Source organism: Chrysemys picta, chromosome 6, assembly GCF_011386835.1.
Source record: "Chrysemys picta bellii isolate R12L10 chromosome 6, ASM1138683v2, whole genome shotgun sequence".
Classification (NCBI taxonomy): Eukaryota; Metazoa; Chordata; order Testudines; family Emydidae; genus Chrysemys; species Chrysemys picta.
This window is the reverse complement of record NC_088796.1, coordinates 48,693,176-48,718,036: the sequence shown is the minus strand read 5'-3', so window position 1 is coordinate 48,718,036 and position 24,861 is coordinate 48,693,176. Positions and strand designations below refer to the sequence as shown.

The 24,861-nt window shown below is 39.3% G+C and overlaps 1 protein-coding gene across 17 annotated transcripts in view; it reads left to right on the top strand.

Moving 5' to 3' along the window:
- FCHO2 (FCH and mu domain containing endocytic adaptor 2) overlaps window positions 1-24,861 on the top strand; it is a 211,664-nt gene that overhangs the window by 31,808 nt on the left and 154,995 nt on the right. For 12 of the 17 annotated variants that reach the window (XR_010602191.1, XR_010602189.1, XR_010602190.1 and 9 more), the window contains exons 3-7: window positions 11,039-11,113; window positions 13,577-13,718; window positions 13,811-13,963; window positions 16,118-16,246; window positions 20,656-20,760. Coding sequence is in view for 14 of the 17 variants with exons in the window: in XM_065599080.1 (XP_065455152.1) it covers window positions 11,039-11,113; window positions 13,577-13,718; window positions 13,811-13,963; window positions 16,118-16,246; window positions 20,656-20,760 (604 nt within the window). In the remaining 3 variants the exon portion in view is untranslated. The remainder of the gene's footprint in view (window positions 1-11,038; window positions 11,114-13,576; window positions 13,719-13,810; window positions 13,964-16,117; window positions 16,247-20,655; window positions 20,761-24,861) is intronic. The other 5 variants (XM_065599083.1, XM_065599088.1, XM_065599091.1 and 2 more) reach the window with 1 other exon arrangement.

Below are 24,861 nucleotides of genomic sequence, written 5' to 3'. Positions count from 1 at the left end.
GAAAATGATTGGTTTGATCACTTTCACGATTTCTCATGCACTCATAAGAATATAATCATTAGAGGCATTCAGTTCCCTGAGATTTCTTTAATTAATCTTAGTTTTAACCAAAATTGAGATTCATTTGAGCATTTTTTCTTAGGTGAAAATTCAATAGAAGAGGAGCTAGATTTCATTATAAAATCAAGATTGACATAAGGGAAAGTGAGTCTTACTGTTCTCCAAAAGCCCATCTCAACACACACACTTCTGGAGCAAAGGAAAGTTTCAGATTGAAAAAATAACTTTATTTTGTATGAAATTAGTTTTTTAATTATGAAATTAGAAGCTGGAAAAAAAACCTAGTGCCAGAGAGAATTAGGGTGATGGTTAAAAAAAATTACCTACTGTCCGCTGTGTCCAATCAGTGCTAATTCATGACTGCTAATCTGATTTAAATTGGTGTCTTGGACAAATATTGGGTAATTGGTCAGAAATAGAATTACCTGTTTCAGCTAGATTCATGCTAACAGATTCAAAAATTTTGAAAGCAAGTTTTACACTTTTAAACACCCAAGCTATTTGGCAGTAATCTGACTAGCTTAACTCATGAAATGGTAGTGTAACAGGAAACAACATAGAAATATCCACCTGATTCAATTAATTTGTTCATTAATTTCTAAATTTCTATGGCGTAAATAGTAATATAACAAGCAACATAAGTCATAATCGTAGGAAAAATAATTATCAATAATCACCCTTGATTGATACCTCACTAAAAAAAATTATCTACAAAATGTTATAAAAGTGCATTGGCATTTTCTTACCCTATTTTTTGTTAGTATATGAAGGAAAATGGGAAAGAGAGGTCTCTAACTGCCAGCTTCCGGATGAGCAGGAGAGCTGTATAATTGTCACAAAAGCAGCATATCCCTGCTTCAGTGTTTTGAATTGTAAACGTTCAAGGGGGATTGTTTAAAGTGTGTTAAAAAAACCTATTGTATAGCAACTAATAATAAACTGTTTTATCTCTAAATTTGGCACCTAAAAAAGGGAAAGGCATTCCTTTTGAAGACGAGTTAAATCAATGCCCTGTGTAACCCCAAGCGGTTGATGTGCAATCTCCTTACCACAGAATTGTGCTCCAAAATCTAAGTCTGTTTGTTTAAAAAATAAATAAGCCATTACGGTTTACAAAAAACAATAAAACCCAGAAACAAAGCAAGAAAATCTTCTAAATCTGAATGAAGTGTAAATTGATGAATTGTTGTCTTTTTGAGTTTGGAGTCAATAGTTCGGACATGCAAATTGCCCCTATTCAGTGGAGTATTGGTACTGAAACCTAATGACTATTAAATGCAGTATTAATATATTAAATTGATAAATGTTTTAGTGGTCTCTTTCCGTTAATGTGTCTATCCCATGAACTCAAACTAGGTCCTACATCTTCCCAAGTGCCAAAAGCTCTGAAAGTTCCTTACCAAGCTGCCAAAACTTCCAAATTCCCATGACATCTTGTACAATAAAACTTTTTTTGTTGTCATGGCAAAGATCTGTGGCACATAGAAAACATACAGATTAAAATATATCAAACTTAATAATTGATTACATAAATGATGTATTGATATTCATTTCCATTTTAAATTGGATAAAAAAACTCCAATTTTGAGCTTACTTGAAGGCACCACAGCCATTTTATTCTGCACCACTGGAATATTGTAGAAGCTGGATGTCCTTTCTACAGAATTTAGGTCTATGTTGCTGTGGATTATGCAGTGCTTTTGCTATATTAAGATCCTTACAGCACTCAGAGCAGCAAGAATCTGAAATATTAATATTTTTAAAATCAAACTTTGTTACTTTTTTTATTGCATTTAGTGCCCACATTTCAGTATGTTCTGTCCAAATATATATGAGAAAACAGTCCCCAAAGACATTATAATATAAGAAAACAATGAACATACCAAGGGAAGTGGAAGAGGTATAAAAATATATACTTTGAGGGTAGCTGACATTTATTGTTTAAAACAGTGGCTCTCAACCTTTCCAGACTACTGTACCCCTTTCAGGAGTCTTGATTTGTCTTGCGTGCCGCCAAGTTACACCTCACTTAAAAAGCAACAGAGTCCTGTGGCACCTTTAAGACTAACAGATGTATTGGAGCATAAGCTTTCGTGGGTGCATGCACCCAACGAAGTGGGCATTCACCCACGAAAGCTTATGCTCCAATACATCTGTTAGTCTTAAAGGTGCCACAGGACTCTCTGTTGCTTTTTACAGATCCAGAGTAACACGGCTACCCCTCTGATACTTGACCTCACTTAAAAACGACTTGTTTACAAAATCAGACATAAAAATACAAAAGTGTCACTGCACACTATTACTGAAAAATTGCTTATTTTCTCATTTTTACTATATAATTATAAAATCGATTGGAATATCAATATTGTGCTTACATTTCAGTGTATAATATATACAGCAGTATAAACAAGTCATATGAAATTTTAGTTTGTACTGATTTTGCCAGTACTTTTTTATGTTGCATGTTGTAAAACTAGGCAAATATCTAGATGAGTTGATGTACCCTCTGGAAGGCCTCTACGTACCTCGAGGGGTATGCATGCCCCTGGTTGAGAACCACTCATTTAAAGTGAACGCCTCTCTACTTAAAACATAATTTCTTGTAGGTATCATGGTAGAAATGAAGAGAGCTTGAAATAGGATGATGTATAAAAGGGCTATTCCATGTATACAGTCATTTTAGAAGTAAGTGCAAAATCAATTTTGGGAAAAGACGACAAATTGGGTTAGGTTAAAGTTGGTGTCACTGGCAACAGTGTGGGAATATAATAAAAGATACATAGATAAAGGGGGGCAGACATGCAGGGGCCGTTGGGGTGAAGGGGTAACATGTCTGAAGTGATGAGGAAGGATGACCTTAGCAGTTGAATTTTGAGTGAATTATAGGAAAGGGAGTAATGTGGGTGTCAGAACAGAGAGGAGGAAGTTACAACGATCGAGTCAGAATACACAGGCCTGAATATTGTATCATCCTTAACTTCACTTGATTGTACTTAGATATTTCAACATTATAATTTAGAATGGTATCAAGTATCAGAGGGGTAGCCGTGTTAGTCTGTATCCACAAAAACAACGAGTCCGGTGACACCTTAAATCTGTTAGTCTTTAAGGTGCCACCTGACTCCTCATTAATCTGGACTGGACATTCTATGATTTTCTATATTAAAATGCTACAAAAACTAATGTACAGTCTCATTTAAATTGAGTATACATTTTGTTTTACTGTATATTTGCACCTATTGAGTTCATCTTTACTCAAACCTTCCCTGAGATTACCCAGTCTATCCTCCCATATGACTCCTTTGGTTTCTGAAAAGTTAATATTTGGGAAGATGAGGATGGTTTATGAAGTTGTCAATATTCTTTTGGGAAGACCAATTATCTCAAAATTTTATTTCAGGATAGTTTCTGCTGATGAAATAGAATGATCTCCTTCATCACTCTTCCTCTATAGTATCATATTTCAGATTTGTTGCAATCAGAGTTAAATGGGTCTGGCGCTAAACATCTTTGGATTGAAAGTTTTCAGTGTATGAACTGATAGGGATAGGATGCAGTGAATGTACAAAAGTCCTGTCTTAGTTATTTGCCTATTATGTGTACTTCCACTTATTATGATAATCTGTTACCCTTTTAAATGCCAGTTCCTCTTTTTAAAAGTAAATTTTATTGGTTCACAGAAATTATTTGTATGGGAAGTATCCAAAATATTTAAAGCATTTTCTAGGACTCGTGGGTTCCTACATTTACATAACATTGTTTGCCAGACTTCAGTTAGATCTTTTACATGATGAAATTAATCTCCTGTAGTCATTTCCTAAAAGAAATCCCTTTGTACTGAATAGAGTGTGAGAATGCCTGCAAAGATGTTTTATTCACTACCTTGTTGTGGTAATGACAGATTTCTCAGGCAATGGATGGTGAGCTCATCCGGACTATCTAACAGTGCACAGTTTCTGGTATTTTGAAGGGTTTGAGTTGCACAAAAATATATTGGGTCTGAAGGCAGTTCTGTTGGCTCACCTTCAATACTTCAGGTGGCCCAGTGACATTATTAACTGGGAATGTGTTTATTCTTGTTTGGCTAAAAGGAATTACCCAGGGAACTGATTTTATTTTATATTTTAATTTAAAAGTATAAAATTAGTATAGGGATTTACAGAAATAAAAATGAAAACTGAAATAGAGCTGAGTGTCTTTTAAAACAAAGTATGCAAAAGGATATTAAGCAGAAGAAAAACAAACTTAGAAAAGAGCAAAGTTAGATTTAAATCAATTAGAAATAACCAGAAGCAGAGTTGCTTTATTTTTTAAATTAGAAATAGGTATGGGGTTAAAAATGGCAGAGTTTACATAAAAAAGCAGGTTAGGCAAGGTCTAACTAAATTAAACAGTTTTTCTTTACTTTTTGATCAAATTGGACTCAGATACATTAGCCTATGCAGCTGCATCATCTAATCACTGTTTTCCTCCTTCCTCCTCCCACTCTCATTGTTCGTTACACTCATTTGTTGAAACTTGTCTTATATTGCATTATAAGCTCTTTGGGGAAGGGGACTGTGTTGTACATGCATTCGTACAGTTCCTATTGCAATGGAGCCCTGATTCTGATTTGAGGCCTATGGGTACTACTGTAACTTTCCAAAAAAAAAAATATATATATATATATGGGTTGTCCTTGAGTACTGTCAAGCTTAATCTGGCAGCCATCTCATTTTACCATCTTCCAGCAAAAGGATTTTCTGCTTGTACCTAGGAGTTGTATAAATAAATCATTGTTTGTGTACAAACTTATGACATTTCATGCATATTGGTACTTGAAGGTCTCAGATGTGCTACAGTCTTCATTGAACAAATTCCATCAGATTTAGAGAGTTTCCATCTCTAGGCAATGCTACCTGGAACTTTACTGACATAATTACACAGCATTACTTTGACTAGACAGTTAGATCAGGCATCTGTTTTGAGGAAGCTGCCCTATAATTTAACTAACCCTACTCAGACCCACTGTTTTACAGGATTGTTACTGCTAGTTACAAAATTGCTAGTTACTGCTAGTTCCCAAGAGTCGGATTTATATTGACAATAATCAGTTAATTCTTATAGCAGTATAGATTTGCTCTCTTCACCCTTCACCTTCGTTATTTGAGTCTGTGCTAAAGTTTTAGTGAGTGAAAGGAACTGAAGGACAGCCCTAAAGTGGATTACTTCTGACATCTACTCTAATCTTTCTTTCCTGGGCAGTCATAGGATCATAGACATGTAGGGCTGGAAGGGACCTTGAGAGGTCACCTAGTCTAGCTCCCTGCACTGAAGCATCACCAAGTATACTTAGAGCATCTGTGACAGGTGTTTGTCTGTTCTTTAAACCTCCAATAACTGAGATTCCACAGCCTCCCTTGGAAGCCTATTTGCAATTGATCACTGTCCTCTTTATAACAGCCCTTAACATATTTGAACACTGTTATTAGATCCCCGTTCTCTTTTCTCAAGAGAGAAAACATGCCCAGTTTTTTTAACCTTTCCTGACAGGTCAGGTTTTCTAAACCTTGTACCATTTGTCTTGCTCTCCTCTAGACTCTTTCCACTTTGTTCACTTCTTACTTAGTGTGGTGCCCAAAACTGGACACATTACCCCAGCTGAGGCCACACCAATGCAGAGTAGAGTGGCACAGTTACCTCCCAAGTCAAACATAGGATAGTCCTGTTAATACGCCTCAGAATGGTATTAGCCTTTTTTACACTTCATCACATTGCTGACTTGTATTCAATTTGTGATCCATTATAACCCCCAAATCCTTGCCAGAAGTATTACTACCCAGCCAATTATTCCCCATTGTGAAGCAGTGCATTTATTTTTCCTTTCTAAATATAGTGCTTTTCACTTGTCTTTACTGAATTTCATCTTATTGATTTCAGACCATTTCTCCAAGTTATCAAGCTCATTTGGAATTCCAGTCCTGTCCTCCAAAGTGTTTGCTATCACTCCCAGGTTGATACTATCCACAGATTTTATAAGCATACTCTCCACTCCATTATCAAGGTCATTAATGGAAATATTGACCAGTACTGGACCCTGGACAGATCCCTGTGGGATTCCATTAGATATGTTCTCCCAGTTTGGCAGTGAACCATTGACAACTACTCCTTGAATACCGTCTTTCAACCAAATGTGCACCCCCAACTTATAGTAATTTCACTTGGGCCCCATTTGTCTAGTTTGCTTAGGAAAATGTCATGTGGGACTGAGTCGAAATACTTAGTAAAATCAAGATATATCCTATCTGCGGCTTACCCCCCCCACGCACTAGGCCAGTAACCCCATCAAAGAAGAAAATTAGATTGGTCTCTGTGACTTGTTCTTGACAAATCCATGTTGTCTTTAATTATCATCCTGCTGTTCTCTACTTGCTTACAAATTGATGGCTTAATAATTTGTTTCTGTCTCTTTCTAGGTATTGAAGTTAGGTTGACTGGTCTATAATTCCCCAGATCCTCTTTGCTTCTCTTTTTTAAGGATAAGCACTATGTTTGTCTTTCTCCAGTCCTATGGGACCTCATCTGTCCTCCATGAGTTCTTGAAGATAATTGCTAACTGTTCCAAAATTGCTTCAGCTAGTTCCTTAAATGTCCTACAATGAATTTCATCATGCACTACTGACTTGAATACATCTAATTCATCTACATTTTCTGTAACCTGTGCTTTTTTCCTAATTTGGCTTGCATTCCTTCTCCCTTATTTTTATATTAATTGTGTTAAGCTCAGGGTGGATAAAAATCAATGATTTTTTTAAAAAATAATTAAAAAAATCTGATTTTTTTTATTTAAATTGGATTTTTTGATAAAATGCTTTTTGAGGAAAAACCTATCTAAAGATAGTTTTAATTAAGATACATTATAGCTCAAAGATATCTCATCATGGAATAGGGATTATAAATTCTAATTCTACAGTATGAAACAGTATATTCATGTAATGTTTAAGAAAAGTTTTGTAAATGAGTTCCAATAGTTCATGGATTAGGGACCCAATTTTATGGGGTTCCAGAGGCTTCTGTATAGATTATTTAGGTTAATCTTTGTGTCTACCCAATGGGACTCAGTGGTCAGTTTAGAAGATACTTAGTTTTGCAGTTCTCAAACTGTGGATTTGTGTCTCCAGAGATAACATGCTTGTTAGCAGCAAAAATGTTTTTAATAAATAAATGTATAGAAGTGAGAAATAACAGACCTCAACCCTATTGTCCTTCTGCAAATTTGTGTACACAGAGTCTATCCCTTACCTCTCTCTAAAAGTGCAAAGTTTCAAAAAGTTCAATGAATAGAAGATTGTTGGGGGCGGAATAGATCTGGACAAGGAGAAGAAGTCTGGAGGTAAATGTGAGAAGGGAAGGACAGGCAGTAGTGATGACTGAAGGAAAAATAGGCATTAAACATCTCAGCCTTCTTGATGTTCTGTTATTAGCTCTCCTTCTGCACTTAGTGGACTTACACTGTCCTTCATCTTTTTCTTACCTCTAATGTACTTATAGAACTTTTTCTTATTGCCTTTTATGTCCATTGCTAGGTGTAACTCATTTTGTGTCTTTGCCTTTCTTATTTTGTACCTACATACATGTGGTAGTCTTTTATACTCATCCGAAGCAATCTGTTCGTTTCCACTTTTCGTAGGATTTCTTTATTATTTTCAGGTCATTAAAGGGCTCCTGATGAAACTATATTGGTCTCTTGCTGTTATTCCAATCTTTTCTCCTAATCAGACTAGTTTGCTATTGCATCTTTACCGTTATCAACCTCCTCCTGTTTTTGTGATCTATGGTAGACCTCTACCTTGACATAATCCTTGTTCCCCTCACTCCTCCCTTGCTTTTATTTTTACCCACAGACTTTCAACTGGTCTGCCTCTGATCTCCTTCTGGGTCTCAGAACAAGTGTATATATTCTTGATGGATAATGCAACACCTCCTTCCTTTTTTCCTTCCCTGGCCTTCCTGAACAAGCTATACCTCAGTATACCAATATTTCAGTCATGAGATTTATCCCACCAACTCTAATGCCAATTGTCATAATTTTATTTTACAATCTTATGTTGTAATATTTCCATTTCTTCCTGTTTTATTCTCTATACGGCTTGCATTTGTGTATAGGTATCTAAGGTGTTGAGCAGATACCCCCACTGTTAGCCCTCTTCTTCCTCCTCTGACCCTATTGTAATTCTTCATTTTCCCTCAGTATCTATCCCTCTGTTAAGGTCACCTTTTTTTATACCCATTTGTTACCTGACTGCTTTGGACGTAGTTTAAAACCATCCTCGTTATGTTGGTGAGTTGGTACTCTCCTTTCCACTGAAACTTAGGGCTCCTCACTCTATTTTGGCTCAGTTTTCTAGTAGAAGTTTTGCTCTTAAAGGGATGAAAAGCAAAGAAAAGGTGGGCTGCCCCACAATTTTCCCTCTTCTTTGAAAACCCCCAGTTTAACTATTGGGGATACATTGTAGATGAGCTATGTGACTGCTTGGATTGTTTTTGTATGCATTTAACAACTAATTTATGTGAACACAAGCAGCCACCTTACTGGTACCTAAAACTCAGTTTAAACCCTGCTGGACTACAAGGTACATTGCACCTTGAAGTCAGTAAACTTATTCAGAGCAGCTGTTAGAGTGAATTTCACAGGAAGGAATCAACAGTTGTGCCACGTCTAATCTGAAATGTGCAGCAGATTGAGGAGAGGCACCTTCTCAAATAAATGGATCCCAGATCATTCAGGTCTTTATAGAATGTAGCCAGCACATCAGATTGTACCAGGAAGCAAACAGGTATGGTTAATGGAGAGCATGAAGTGTAAATGTTACATGCTCATGATGGAAAGCAGCAGCATCCTACACCAAGTAGGACTTTATGGAGATATTTATGGGCATCCTCAAGTCAGGTACATTGTAGTGAGCCAGCCTCATGGTAACAAAGTCATAGATAAAAGGGTGGCAAGGTCTGAATTGGAGAAAAGGCCACAAACTTTTGGTCAGTTTTGTGTAGAATAAGGCACTGAGCCATCTTTATAACCTGACAAATCTAGGAAATAATATATGATTATTATAATAAACGTGTGTGTGTATAATACATAAAAATACATAAACACACATTTTAATTGTCTTTGGGTAGGTCTACACGTAAAAAGCTGCAGTGCTTTAGTGAAGATGCTGCTACGCTGATGGGAGAGCTCCCGTCGACATAGTTAATTCACCTCCACGAGAGGCGGTAGCTATGTTGACAGGAGAAGCCCTCCTGTGGACATAGCACTGTCTACATCGGGGTTTAGGTTGGTATAACTGCGTCTTTCAAGGGTGTAGATTTTTCCTGCCCCTGAGTGACATAGTTATACTGATGTAAGTTTATAGTGTAGACCTGGCCTTTCTAATGTGGTATAATCAAGGACAAATTGTTCAGCCATACAATTAATAGAAGAGCAGAAACATCAAAAAGGAGGAAAAGGGAAAACGTACAATGATTGGACGTGCAATGCATAAACAATTAAGCTGGCAAATTTCTAGTACATAAAGTTTTTAGATTTACTTTGTGTTTCCCATGTCACATCAAGTAACATTAACTTGGTGACCCTTAAAAAGTAAAAAAGCATTTTTTGAAATAAACTATCATGTTTGTAAGTGGAAAGCCTTTTCTGTCTTGTAGTTTCAAATTTGATCATTTAAATTTCTTCTTAATAAACACACAAAGTAATAAAATGATGATCTCTTGAAGCCCCTTGCTTTAAATGACAATCCAAGCCCTTACTCATAGAAGTGTTCTCTTAGAAAGATATCTGCAGATCTGTTTTTAATGTCCCAATAATGCCTCTTAAAATGTTCTACAGATCTTTTTTTTTTTTTAAATCCGAGGTAAAACGTCAACTTTTTGACCCATTGTTTTGTTTGAATTATAAAATGTATTTAATGTAGCCCCTTCCCTATCAAAATTAGATAAAAACTGAGTCCAGCATTTAGGCTGGATCTTTGTTTTGGAGGGTAGGGATGAGACAGAGGGGAACTCATATACAGAGTCTTCTACTCCTTAGTCATCTTACTGGGAGTTGAATAAATTGATCTTCATGCTCTCTGGTGAAATTTCTCAAGTGATTACTTCTTTCTGGGTATCATATTACCAAAGGAAATGCCTTTGCCTAGAAAGTCCCATTACAAGGGAAAATCAGAAACCACCACTTCAGCAGTGAGCAGCTATAATCAAGACAACTCACTAAATGAAGGGGGAAAAAAATTCAGTATGTACAGATGAGCTTCTCCAAAAATATTTCTCAGGTCATTCAAACAAAAGCACTCTAAATACCATGATGACATTATTCCTACCATGCTGTTACTCCAACCCCAAACAACACGTAAAATCACAGTATGCCATTATAGCAGTTCAGAGGGATCTTAAAAGATGAGCTAGTTCTTAGAATTTCTCTTTTAAATACCTTTTTAGTGCAACTTACTTCACCAATTAATGTGTGATTTCTTTGTTTATTTTTAGTATTTGTCTATTTGAATGTCATTTAATATCTTGTAAAAGCATGTGTTACAATTGCACTACTCTATAATTCAGAAATTTATGGTACTAAAACAGTCTTTGGCAAATCATTCAGCAGCGTATGGAGGCAGAATGGCTCCCCCATCCCACCTTATTGTGAAGCTCTTGAGACAGTTTGATAAAAGAACCATAAGAGCTGAGTTTGTTCGGTGTTTGTAAGCACCATTCCGCCACACTATTCACCATCTCTGACTTTTAGCACACACAATGTAATTTGGCGGTGGATTTTATGAGGGTGCATTGAAAACACTGCCTTTGTTATTTTAAAACAATACATGGTAAGCTGTTTCCTTTGCTGTACATTTAAAGCACATATCTTCATAGATCCTAATAGCTTTATTTATTTGTGATTTGGATTACTTAACATTAGGAACTTTGTATGTTTTGTTTTTAACAGGGCTACAATAGAGGAGGCATATTCAAGGTCAATGACAAAGCTAGCCAAATCAGCAAGCAATTACACGCAGCTTGGGTAAGTTAATATTTGTATAAAAGAAAAATTATTAATCCCTGAACCTTATGCAATTAAGATTTCAACCTGAATGTTGCATTAACAGAATTAAAGTTCTAGTAACAGCCTTAATTCTGGCATCTTTTAAAATGCATTGTATGACAATAAGGCTTTTAATTACATGATTATGCAGCAGTTATAAAATCCATATGGATATATGAAAAAAGGATTATAGAAAAAGGTGCAGTTTAAATATAAAATGGTTCACAAGTCCATTTACTCATACAGTCTTACTGGAGGAACAATTATAGAGATGGCTGTTGTGGCTCTATAATTAAGGTTGAATTCCATTTTGTACTAAAGCAGGGATTTGATATGTATGAAAAATACAATAGATCTTCCCCAGAGTTACAGCAGGTACTCTCTGAGTACAGATTGAATTTTCAGAAAATTCAGAGTAAATTTGTTAGTTTCAAATTAAATAAAAAATGCATCCTATAAGAAATGTAGCATCTGTGTCAGTATTTTCTTTGTCCTGAACTATTTTAGTAACAGAAAAAACAGAGTCTTCAGCCTTTCCATATAGGTAGAATTCATTGAAATCTTGTGCATAGGCTGTATTTAGGAAATTAAGTTTAAATTAAATTAATAGTTGTATCTAATTGTTGTTTGGCTAGAGACAGGGTCAGATCAATAGCTCAGTTAATTCTTAAGTGGGTCCATTGTGGTGTCAAAGGTAACTCAACCAATCACTATCCTTCCTTTTATAGCTAATTTGCTTGCAACAATTCTATTGGTTGTGATGAGTCAGTAGTATGACAAAACTGGACAGAATCACCAATACATTTTGGCTGCTTTGCACAGCGAAGTAACTGTACATACAGCTTAACTGGGCAATGCTCTCTAGCTTATTTGTGCTGCTTTTGTGTGCTAGTGAATCTGTTCTTAAAAGTTAAAAAAAATTGTAATCGTTTATGCTTGATATGACACCATCTTTAGAAATATCACGTGGCAAGATTCACTGTAGGGGGTCATGTTCAGTGTTCAAGTATGACATTTTTAATACAACAGTACTTTTTTAAATTTTAAGATGACTTCTTTGAGAGTATATATGAATATATGAGTATATATATCGAACCTTGCTCCAGAGAGTGGACAGTCAGAAAAGGTAGGATGAATAGAAACAAACAACAAAGACTGCAAATTGTCAGAAATACAGAATGTTAATTTCAATCCCCCCTGCCCTATAACAAGCACCTCACACTTACTCTGTCCTGGTGCCGTAGCTAACTTGTACTGATTACCCAAGATATTTTCCTTCCTCCTTACATAAATAGATTCAGCCTCAGTCAGGAAGAAAAACAAAAGTTGGGGGAGAGGGGAAATGTCGCCGTAAATGTCTGAAGACCCTGCTCATAGCTATTTCCCCAACTCCACGAGGGTAGAGGCTCTCAGCTATTGATAACAACGGGGAAGCTGTTGTAGAGGGAAAGAATATTCTAATGCATATTTGCAGGGATACACTAATGGACTTGAACATTAATTCTGAATCTCCTTTTTAGTACTGCAACCTTAACATGGTGCTACTGTAGTGTTTGTATTTAACTCCTTATTTTTTTAATGACAAAGATACATTTTTTCAGTTATTTCATCAAACTTTGCCTGCATTTATTTCAGTCTCTGATCGTCACTGCATCATTAATATGGACTATGATTTTAAAGATATCTAAAAGAAAAAAAAATCTGCCCCAGAACAGGCTTGAGAAATTTCAGTCCAGAATGTTGTTTTAGAAAGTGTAAGCCACTGAATATAGGATCTTAAACTTAAACGTCATTTTAGCCAAGTATGCTAAAACAAGGGTTTTGTTTTGAGCTTTTCAAGTTATCTGATGACAACAGATTTTCCTGTGACTTTCCAAAAATTTTTGCTATTGGCTAAAATCAAGCATGAAGTTTCAGGCAAACAAGTAATTTTTCTGCATTATAAGCATCTAAAAGTCTCATTCCATCCTTAGTGAGGTTCTGCTCTGAAAACAGCCAGCCTCGCATGTTCAATCTTGCTCTGAGTCCACATGGGTGTTTTACTTGCAATATCACTAGTATGATTAGTAACATCTGTGCAATTCTATTATTCAGTGGGTTTATGTGGGTATAACAGATTGGAACTTATATCTTGTACTTACAATGGATAAGATTGAGTAAGCTTGATTTATTCTGTTTTATTTATGTTGACTGTGCATGGTTAACAGGGGAAAAAAGCAGTAAACATTTAATTTTGTCTTTGAAGTTAGTAGAGAGGACTTTGAATAGGAAAAGGAATGGATTTGAATAAGAATGTGCTATTTTTATGTCATTACTCTTAGAGGACAGTGCACTTTATAAGTATATCAGGGTTCTATTATAAAATTGTAGCTGGTTTTAAAAAGAAAAAAATTGAATTCAACATTAAATAATGTTTCTCCTCCCTGTAACCTTTATTTTTAGGACATTTGCACCAGTTTGGGATGTTTTCAAAATATCATCAGAAAAAGTAGCAAGCTGTCACTTGGAGCTTGTCCGGAAATTACAAGAGCTAATAAAAGAAGTGCAGAAGTATGGAGATGAACAAATCAAAGCTCATAAAAAGGTTACTCACTCTCCATTTTGTGTGTTTTCAGTTATTTGTTACAGTTAAAATATTAAACTGGTCATTTTTGACAAGTATGTGATATTTGACAGACTAAAGAAGAAGTTTCAGGAACTTTGGAAGCAGTGCAAAACATTCAGAGTATCATTCAGGCCCTACAGAAATCAAAAGAGAACTATAATACTAAGTGTGTGGAACAAGAACGTTTGAAAAAGGAAGGAGCAACACAAAGAGAAATTGACAAGGTAATTTTGCAAAGTCTTATTTAAATGCAGTGTTTTGTCAAGTTGTTTAGTAATTTATGATGCATTTTGTGAATTGGCTCATTATTATTACTTTAAGAGAAATATTCAATGTCAAAAATTGCAATAGATAAGTTTAATCTTTCCTGTTTCATGTGAAACAGGCGTTTGTAAATACTATTTTCTCAATGCCTTGTCTCTTGATTAATTGACCTGTTCACTGTTAAATGTTGTGCAAACTGTGTTTGTAGTTTAAACACATCATGCAGTTTTTATTTTGTTTTTTGCTGGCATTTACTGAAATTGGGTATAACCTTTTCAGCACCTGCTACATCTTTTTATTAAATCTAGTGCAGTCAAATATGTAAATACCAAATTCCCTTATTTTAAAATACATGAGTTGAGGTTATGCTTCTATTTTGCTTAAATGAATACATTTTTTGCTTTAGAGTCTGATATAAGTAGTTATTTACTGTTATCCTAATGCCTGGATAATAATACAATCAGAAAGTTACTGACAGAAGTTAACATTCATTCATTTTTCTTTTAGCTTCATTGTCTAAGATGCCAATGACCTCCTAAGCTATTTTCCTGTTTTTCTTTAACAATTTAATTTTTTTCTGTGAGAATGAAATGAGGATGAAGGGAGATTTTTCCAGGTTGGAAAAAAACTGGCCTGGCCAAAGATATCATTTATACTGAAATGGCTTGAAGAGGTATTAAACTGTTAAACTAATAACTACATAACAGAATTTAATCATGAATCCTAGATATTTGGAACAAAGAGAGGTACTGGTTAACTTTTCCAGACAGTAAGAAATTGAATAGTAGATGAGATTGGATAAACCCATCTCTGGAGAACAGTGCATACCAGGCCGGGGACAAGTTTCCCTCTTCTAGGGCCCAAAGTAGAATCCAGTTTACCACAAATGTGAAGTCTGACAGGGTGGAGAGCCTATTTGTGCTCTCAGTTGGTTCAAAGGAAGACAAAGCTTCATATAATCACTCTTGAATTGTGACAGTCATGCTAGGCCTGTTAATGTTCTAGGACTTAATCAAAAGAAGACGCATACTCAGAATCTCGCAACACAGCAGTAATGCCAAGGTGGCAACTGGAGACATAGGGTGTATCTATATTGCAAAGAAAAACCTGCAGCACCGAGTCTCAGAGCCCAGGTCAATTGGCTCGGGCTGTGGGGCTAAAAATAAGAGTATAGATCATAGAATATTAGGGTTTAAAGGGACCTCAGGAGATCGTCTAATCCAACCCCCTGCTCAAAGCAGGACCAATCCCCAGACAGATTTTTGCCCCAGATCCCTAAATGGCCCCCTCAAGGATGAACTCACAACCCTGAGTTTAACAGGCCAATGCTCAAACACTGAGCTATCCCTCCCCCTTATTAAAATCAGATGCTCCAAGACCCTTCTCCCCTTGCTAGGTTTCAAAGCACGTGGTCAATCCAGAGCAGGAACATCCATACTGATCTGTTTAGACCTGCAGCCCAAGCCCCACAAGCCAGAGTGAATTGACCTGTGGTCTGACACTCTGTGCTGCAGGCTTTTCATTGCAGTGTAGACATACCCTAAACTTGTTGAGGGTAGGTCTACTTTCATGTTCTCATAGGCAAGAGATGATCCTTCTCTCAGTAAAATATCTCCACATTCCTCCCACTTAACTGCACAGTGGGACTAGTTCAGTAGATCAGGAGTGCTCCCAGCTGTGGGGTTGCTGATGTTGGAAGTTTTTTGGCAGGAAGAGAAACCTGAGCATGGATCTGATCTCAATTTAAAAAGGAAAAAAAAGTATCAGTTGATTGCGTATCGGCTGCAGAGGAAGGAGAAATCTACTGACTTTGCAAAGGATGGGTTTGCCATTCCATGGAGTTTTCTTTAGTTTATGTCTTCCCTTCCATTTTCCTCTGGCCAATCAAGAGGTATGTGATTATGTGAATCCTTGTTTGACTATTTGAGGCCCTCCACTTATTGGACTAGAGTTTTCTCATCTTCGGTTTGGTTTTCTTGCTGACTATCCCCTTGGTTCAGCAAATAGGATTGCTGTCTGTCCTCTCTCCTTAGATTTTCACCAACAACAAAATTGTCCTTTGAGCTTGTCCTAGTCTTTGGTCTAAAGTCATCTTGTCTTTTCACTTGAACCAGGACATCTCCTTTCCTAGTGTCTGCCCCAGCCCAGGAGGAAAAGCCATAGTTAGACTGGAACTCTGCAGGAGGGCAAATTTAGTTGACCCATTCATCAAAGGCTTGATGAAAGGACTTAAAAGCCTCAAGGTATATTATAGCAGAATAGATAAGATCCAGTGTCCAGGAGGGTTACATGTCTCTGGAAGTGTCTTATACTCTTAGAATCAGAACACTCAAGCTGTGTAATGTCCAGTTTGTGAGTGGAGAAAGTTGAAGTATGGGTTGATGATTCATGCAAAGGCTGTCATTTGGCACACTCTCCAAATCTTCACTAAACACTAATGACTGACTGTTCAGGCATTGGCTGAATATACAGCTGCATGAAACAGTGCTCCCATTAGGAGCTACCAGCTCTGTCTATATTATGTCCTCTTTGATTCCATTTTACTCAAAAGAGTACACCCTCAAAACACTTCAGAGACATGTTACCAAAGGTTACCAAAGGTTGTACCAGTCAACTCTGGATAGAGTGGTCTCTGACCACCTTAGGAGGACAGAATATATCTTTATATCACAAACAGGGAAACGGTTGTTATCAGAAGACAAGGAATATGCACCTCTGTGGTGCAATAGTGGGTGTCTACTGAAAGTTCATCATACAATCAAACATTGAACAGATATTGTATTGAGGCATCTGAAAGGAAAGTATTTGAAAAATCTTATTACCAAATTGGGTAACCTTAAGCTACTATCTGACACTAAAATCTTAGTACTAGCTTGTGTTATGGTTTCATCTTGCTCCCTGTTATGTTAGCACAAAAATCTTGAACTTCTCCATTTGTAATGACTTTACAATATTTTTTTGACTGACAGCCAAGTTTTTAGTTACAGTAAATCTACCAAAGGGAGTACCAACAGTTGCTTGTTGAGTGTGTTTGTGTACACATGCAAACATCCTGCTTGTAGAACTCTAAAGATGTTGTTTGATTATTTGCTATTCGCTCGTTCAATAATTTTCCTTGGTAAGTTTCCTAAAGTAGTTAAGTTTTCCCTCTTCAAAGCACAAATTGATTTTTGTCTGTATTATAAACCATAGATGCAGCATTTAGACTGTTAATTTATTATCTGCTGTTTCAAGTTTAAACCATTTTTTAAATTTAATAAAATAATTCCTAGCTTAAAAGTCTCATAACTTGACATTTCCTTGCTTTTTAAGGATTTGAATTGGGGAGATTTCACACACAACCTTAATTTCTTTTAAACCAAGTGTTTGTTTATGAAATATCATGAGTTTTTAATACTGCAGGTACAGAAGGGTATTTGGAAAGTGGAGGGCAGGAATGTCCCCTTCCTCTGTTTCCCTATGGTTTGTGGAGATAAAAAGGCATGGGAATAATAAAGCATGGTTCAAGGGATTAATTGTATGTCAGGAATGGGAAGGGGCCAGGGCTAGGGTTGCCAACCGTCCAGGATTGTCCTGGGATTTCAGGAATTAAAGATTAATCTTTAATTAAAGATTGCCATGTGATGAAACCTCTGGGAATACATCCAACCAAAATTGGCAACCGTAGGTGGGGCTGGTGCATCCCATCTCTACCTTCTTTAATTCCAGTACAGTCATGTCTGTTTTCTTGATGTGTGGGAGAGCTCGTTGAGGGCCATTTCTGCTGTGCAAGACCAGCCATGATTCCTCGGAGCAGAGGAATTTCTGTCTATGCCACAGAGCTTTGGCAAAGGCTGGAAAGGTCCAGCACTCTTAGGGTACATCTCTACACAGCAAAAAAAGGCCCACATAACCAGTCTAAGAGCTAGAGCTTTGGCTCATGCAGCAGTGCTAAAAAGAGCTATGAAGCTGTTCGGACTAGGGCTGGAGCCTGGGCAGTGAGACCCTCTTCCCCTCACCGGGTTTCAGAGCCTGGGCTCCAGCCTGAGCCAAAATGTGTACGCTGCAATTTTTAGCTGTGCAGCATGAGCCTGAGTCAGTTGACTGGTGCACTGAGACTTGCAGCCATGGCTTAGATTGATTGATTGATTTGCTGTGCAGGCATACCCTTAGTTTCTTTTCCTTTGGAGCCCTAGCTGCTACCCCTCCCCCCCGATTGAACTGAGGTTCACGGTAGACTATCCCCCTCAGTTTTCAGTCTTGTTTTCTAATCAGCACACAGAATGTAACCATCCTTTTCTTGAGGACAATCTGGCTTTAATTCTTTTGGTAATGATGACAGATAGTGGCCATTTTTTTACAGGGATAGTATTATTTCATATTTTAAGCCTTTAGTGAAATAGTTGCCATCTTTACAGAGGACATGATTAGTTTCAGTGGGTCGCATCAGTCTGATTGAGAGTTGTGGGGAATAGTGGTTATTTTGTGTAAGAGCCAATTGTGATTATAACAACAAAGAAAATACACAACAGTAATTAACTTTGTATATCTAAACATGGTGGGTTGTAATTAAGGATTCAACTCTAGTTTTTTGAGTTCTAAATATACAGAAAGTTTAAGGAGAAATCACCTGTTTTTTTTAACAAAAGGTTGCAAAAAAGCTGAGACACTTAGGAAAAAATATTAAGTTCTGTTTTTAACTAACTGTAACTCAAAACTGGTAAGAGTACAAAGCCTTCAGAAAATTCAGTCTTCACTTATGGATTATATGCCGTAAATTTTGAGAAGTGTTCTTTGTACTAAAAAGGTCAAATCCCTACTTTACATGAAAAACTGAACCCAACTTAATACAGAGGCACTGCCATACCAATATATTTTAAGATTATTAATACCTACAAAAAGGAAAAAAAATCTTGTGGTTTCAAATAATGAAATTATTTTAGATTTGAAGTTCAAAATGGACCATTGTGATCATCTAGTCTGGCCTCCTGTATAACACAGGCCACAGGACTTCCCTGAATTAATTCCTATTTGAACTAGAGCAGGGGAGGGCAAACTACGGCCCGCGGGCTGGATCCGGCCCATCAGGGCTTTCAGTCCAACCCACGGGATTGCCAGCACCGTGGCATAGTGGAGCTAAGGCAGGCTCCCTGCCTGCCCTGGCCCTGTGCCACTCCTGTCCTGTAAGCAGCTGGCACCAGGTCCCCGCGGCCCCTGGGGGGTGAGTGTTTGTGTGTGTGTGTGTGTGTGTGTGTGTGTGTGTGTATGTGTGGCAAAGGGCTCCGTGCACTGCCCTTGCCTGCAGGCACCAACCCCCGCAGCTCACATTGGCCAGGAACAGGGAACTGCGCCCAATGGGCGCTTCGGGGGTGGTACCCACAGGTGAGGGCAGCACGCGGCGGAGCTGCCTGCCCCCACCCCACCCCGAGGAACACTGCCAGACATGCTGGCCACTTCCGGGAGCGACGTGGGACCAGGGCAGGTAGGGAGCTTGCCTTAGCCTCTCTCCACACAGCTGCCACTCCCGAGCTGCTTGAGGTAAGCAGTGCCAGGCCGGAGCCTGCACTCTGAACCCCCCTGCACCCCCAACCCCCTGCCCTGAGCCCCCCGCTACACTCCGCACTCCCTCTTGCACCCCAACCCCTTGCCCTGAGCTCCTTCCTGCACACCCCGCACTCCCTCCCACACCCCGCACTCCCTCTCGCACCCCAACCTCAGCCCTACATTCATGACCCTGCATACAATTTCCCCACCCAGATGTGGCCCTTGGGCCAAAAAATTTGCCCATCCCTGAACTAGAGCGTGTCTTTTTTAGACAAACATTCAATCTTGGTTTTAACATTTCCAGTGACACAGAATCCAGCACAATTTTGAATCCCTTTTCTACACTTTCTATTTTCTTTATTTTTACCCTTTCGAAACCAGATTCTCCCATTTTTGGCCTCTTGAGGCTTCCAATAGTTTTTTTTAAATATTATTTGAAACTGTTACATCTTATTTGCTCTATATTCTGACCCTGCATTTTTCCTGCACCTTTTCCTTATTCTTCAGTTAAACATCTTATTTGTGATGTCTAAAATGAGCTAATCATTTACTCCATAGCAATGTACAAAATTCTTAAAATACTTTAACAAACAATGTATGGATTAGCTAGTGCCAATAGGGGAAATCTAATAAGGCTTCTCGGCTCTCTATGAGCTGAGGGGTGGAAACATTATGTACTTCCTTTCCTCTTTCTTGTTCCATCCCCAGAATAGTCGGTACCCAGAAACATGTATTCTGCTGCCTTTTCTCCCTCCTAGCTCTGCTACTCACCACTTTCTAGTTATCTACTTTTCATGTCAGACTTGTAATTATCTTTTACCTTTTATGACATTTCACCAAGATCAGGTGCACCCTAAAATGTCACTTCCAATGATGTATTTCATGTACAGTATGGGGTTTGAATAAAAATACGATCATTTATTATAAGTGCTTAAATTCCCATTCAGTGGAATCTTAATAAAACACATTTTACTATCTTTTGCCTCATGCCCTGTTGGACATTTTGGAATAAATCATCCCCATCTTCATCTTTTCAATAATGATAAATATAAATTGCCTTACGTTGGAATAAATTTATTGAAAAATATAATTGTGTTCTAATAGTTTTTGTGTAATCTGTTCTTTACAGGCATCAATAAAATCAAAGAAAGCTACAGATACCTATAAACTCTATGTAGAAAAGTATGCTGCAGCTAAATCTGACTTTGAAAAGAAAATGACGGAAACTGCACAGGTAAGTGCTGGATTATTTGCATCCAGTCAAGTTTGATTTTAGATGACCCCAAAGGGACAGAGAATTTGAAGAGTAATACATTATAGAATCATTGTGAAGTAGGTCTGTTCGAAGTTAATGAGAGTTGCATATTTTTAAAAGTAATTTGGGACACGCAAGATAAATTTAGGATGACTGTTCTGTTTCCACCAGTGAGATTCCTGAATTGACAAGTGTAGGCCTGGGTGTTCTAGGATTTTTGAAGGTGAGTATTGGGAAGAGAAAGTGATCTTTTGTGGGGAAAGGTAAATGTGTTTGCATGTTCTTGTGGGAAATCAGGTGATTGCTGAAACTGGGAGTTTGATCCAGAAGGGAGTTCTTGTATTGGAGTTCAAAAGGCAAGATGTAGTAGGGTAAGACTTAGGGTCCAGGAGGGGGAAAGCCTTGTGGAGAGTAGTCTAGACTCTTTATCTTTTTGCTAGAAGGAATGAGAGCATTGGAGTGAGTTAAAGATTTGTTGGGGTTAGGTGGGAAGATGATAGGCCATAAATAGGAATTCTGCAAGGATATAGCAGTTAGGTAAAGGGGAGAAGGGACTGAGCAACAATCTTGGTTTTGACTCCCCGAAATCAGTACATGCTTCCTTTTTTTTCTGTTTTAAGTTTGTGAACAGTTGTTTCTTTTTGATAGTGTTGTTTTTAAGTGTTTGCGTTACTGCCCTATATATTTTTCTGTAATGCAAAAGTAGTAGAGTGAGAAGAATAACAGTCCACCCTAACAATTTCTTTAAGGTTTACTTGCTAGGATGAATGCATAGCCAAAAAATAATATTGTAGTATTTTAGTTGTCAAACTCTTGCTTCCTGAGTTCTCCTACAACAATCCAGTCCCCTTCTCTCAAGTTTTATAAAATGTCAAATCTGAGGCCAAGAAAATTCAAGAATGTCCTGGTTGGGTCATTCTAGTTGTTACTGGTGGTTCTGAAATGGAAAGTTCCTTGTAAGTGGAGGGTAAGTGAAATAATTGCAGGTACTCTGTTTTCCTCTACTGACAGGAAAGCACTATAATCACTTATCTAGACTAGTGTTGAAGAACTCAAAGATGGAAAGTTAATTGTTAAATTTCTTCCTCTTGAGTATGAGCACTTATTTGCTAATATAATTTAATCAGAAGTTCTTCTTCAAGTGATGGTCTCTTCTATAGTCCAATGAGGGTTATGGGCCATGCGCCTAGAGCCAGAGTTTTTCAATATAGTAGTGTCCGTTGGTCCGTGCATGTGCCCTTGTATAGCCTTGTGGTTTTGCCTGAGGCAATAAAGGGTGGGGTGAACCGACCGCATCATCAGTTGCTTCTCACCGCCGCATGGTCTGAGTCGGAGCTTCTGCGTTCTCTCATCCTTGGTGACACACTTTCCAAACTTTCCCAAAAAAAACTAGTGGAATCATCATGAGGAAGAAATCCTGGTTACATTCCTCAGGCTTTCCTAGGCCTTGGCTACACTTACCGGCAAGTTCGACGGCTGGAAATCGAACTTCTGGGTTCGACTTATCGCGTCTAGTCTGGACGCGATAAGTCGAACCCGGAAGTGCTCGCCGTCGACTGCGGTACTCCAGCTCGCCGAGAGGAGTACCGCGGAGTCGACGGGGGAGCCTGCCTGCCGAGTGTGGACCAAGGTAAGTTTGAACTAATTCGAAATAAGGTACTTCGAACTTCAGCTACGTTATTCACGTAGCTGAAGTTGCGTACCTTAGTTCGAATTAGGGGGGGTAGTGTAGACCAAGCCATAGAGAGCACAGAGCACTGTTTCATGTATTGCCTATCCCGCTTCTACCATGCTTGGTCCCAGATAACATCTGACCGCTGGGTTCTTCACATGGGAGAAGTGGGATATTCTCTCCAATTCTGCTCCTCCCCTACCTCCCAGCCCCCTTCCCTGTCCTCCTGCAGGGACCCTTCTCACGAGCAACTCCTTATCCAGGAGGTGCAGATGCTCCTCGCCATAGGGGCAGTGGAGGAGGTTCCTCAGGAGCTAAGGGGCAAGGGATTCTATTCCCAATATTTCCCAATTCCCAAAGCCAAGGGGGGGGGGGCCTCAGACCCATTCTAGACCTGCGAGGACTCAACAAGTTAATGGAAAAACTGAAGTTCCACATGGTCTCCCTGAGTGCAATTATCCCTTCTCTGGATCTGAGAGACTGCTATGCTGCTGTCAACCTGAAAGACGGGTACTTTCACATATCTATGCAGTCTGCAGACAGACTATTCCTCCAGCTTGTGGTCGACCACAACCATTATCCGTTCACGGTCCTCCCCTTCAGCCTGTCGACAGCCCCTTGAGTGTTCACCAAAGTGCATGTCGGTCATAGCAGCCTTCCTCTGATGGAGGCAGGTGCAGATATATCCCTACCTCGATGACTGGCTGCTCAAGAGAGCATTCCAGGGAACAGGTGGAGTCTCAAGTCTGTTTCGTCAGATCCACCTTCAAGAGGTGGATCAAGTCAACTTTGTTACCGACCCAAAGAATAGAATTCAGCGGTGTGCTGTTGGACTCAGTCCAGGCCTGAGCATTCCTACCAGAGGCCCGCTTTCAAGCAATGGCAGACATCATACAAGGCCTCAGGCCATACCCGACCACTACAGCAAGGGTATGCCTGAGTCTCCTTGGCCACATGGCAGCATGCACGTACATAGTCCGGCATGCCAGAATGAGGCTCAGACTCCTCCAAGAGTGGCTTGTGTTGGTCTACTATCCAGGGTGTGACAGCCTGGACCCTGTGGTCACTATTCCACCTCAAGTCCCTCTGATGGTGGCTCGACCCTCAATCCATATGCGAGGGAGTCCCATTCAACAGCCCCCAGCCCTCCTTGCCCCTGGTAACAGACATGTCTGCACTGGGATGGGGCGCACACCTGGGAGACATCCAGACACAAGGCCTTTGGTCTCAGGACGAGCTCTCGCTCCATATCTATATCAAGGAGCTGAGGGCGATCCGACTAGTGTGCCAAACCTTTCAGGCGCAGTTGCATGGACAGTGCATGGCAGTTACGATGGACAACACCACTGCTATGTTTTATATCAACAAGCAGGGTGGAGCTCGTTCCTCTCCCCTATATCGGGAAGCCCTCCAGTTATGGGAGTTCTGAATAGCCCACTCCATTCACCTGGAAGAGTCCTATCTTCTAGGGGCACAGAATGAGCTAGCGGACTACCTCAGCAGATCCTTCTGCAACCACGAGTTGTCCATCCACCCGGATATCAAACACAACATCTTCCAGCGGTGGGGACCTCCCCAGATCGATCTGGTCATCACACAAAGCAACAAAGTGCCTGCAATTCTGTTCTTTCCAAAAACACAGCCCGGGTTTGCTTGCAGATGCGTTCCTCCTCCCCTAGACAGGACGTCTGCTGTACACATTCCCGCAGTTCCCACTCGTACACAAGGTCCTGCTCAAGACCAGCAGGGACGGGTGGTGATACTGGTGGCAACGGTGTGGTCTCCAACACTGGTACACCATGCTCCTGGAGCTGTTGATAGACGCCCCAATTATGTTGCTACTCCTATTGGACCTGATCACCCAAGACCACGGTCGCCTTTACCACCCTGACCTACAGTCCCTCCATCTCACGGCCTGGAAGCTTCATGGCTAAACCCCATGGAGCTCCTATGCTCAGAACCAGTGAGGGAGGTCTTATTCAGCATCAGGAAACCTTCCACTAGGGCTACATACTTGGCAAAGTGGAAAAGATTCACATTCTGGTATGCTCAACACTGCACACCCCCACTTCAGGTGCCCATTCTTCTCATCCTGGAGTGCCTACTACACCTGAAACAGCAAGGCCTGGTAATGTCATCCATCAAGGTGCATCTTGCAGCCATTTCGGCCTTTCACCCGGGAGTGGCCATGTGTTCTGTCTTCGCCAACCCCATGGTCTGTTTCCTCAAGGTTCTGGAATATCTATACCGACAAATTAGACAACTGGTCCCGGCGTGGGACCTTAACCTGGTCCTCTCCAGGCTAATGGCCCCCCGCTTGAACCACTGGTGACTTGCTCGGTCCTCTACCTGTCATGGAAGGTAGTCTTCCTAGTCACCATACCCTCCTAGCAGAGGTAATCTGAGTT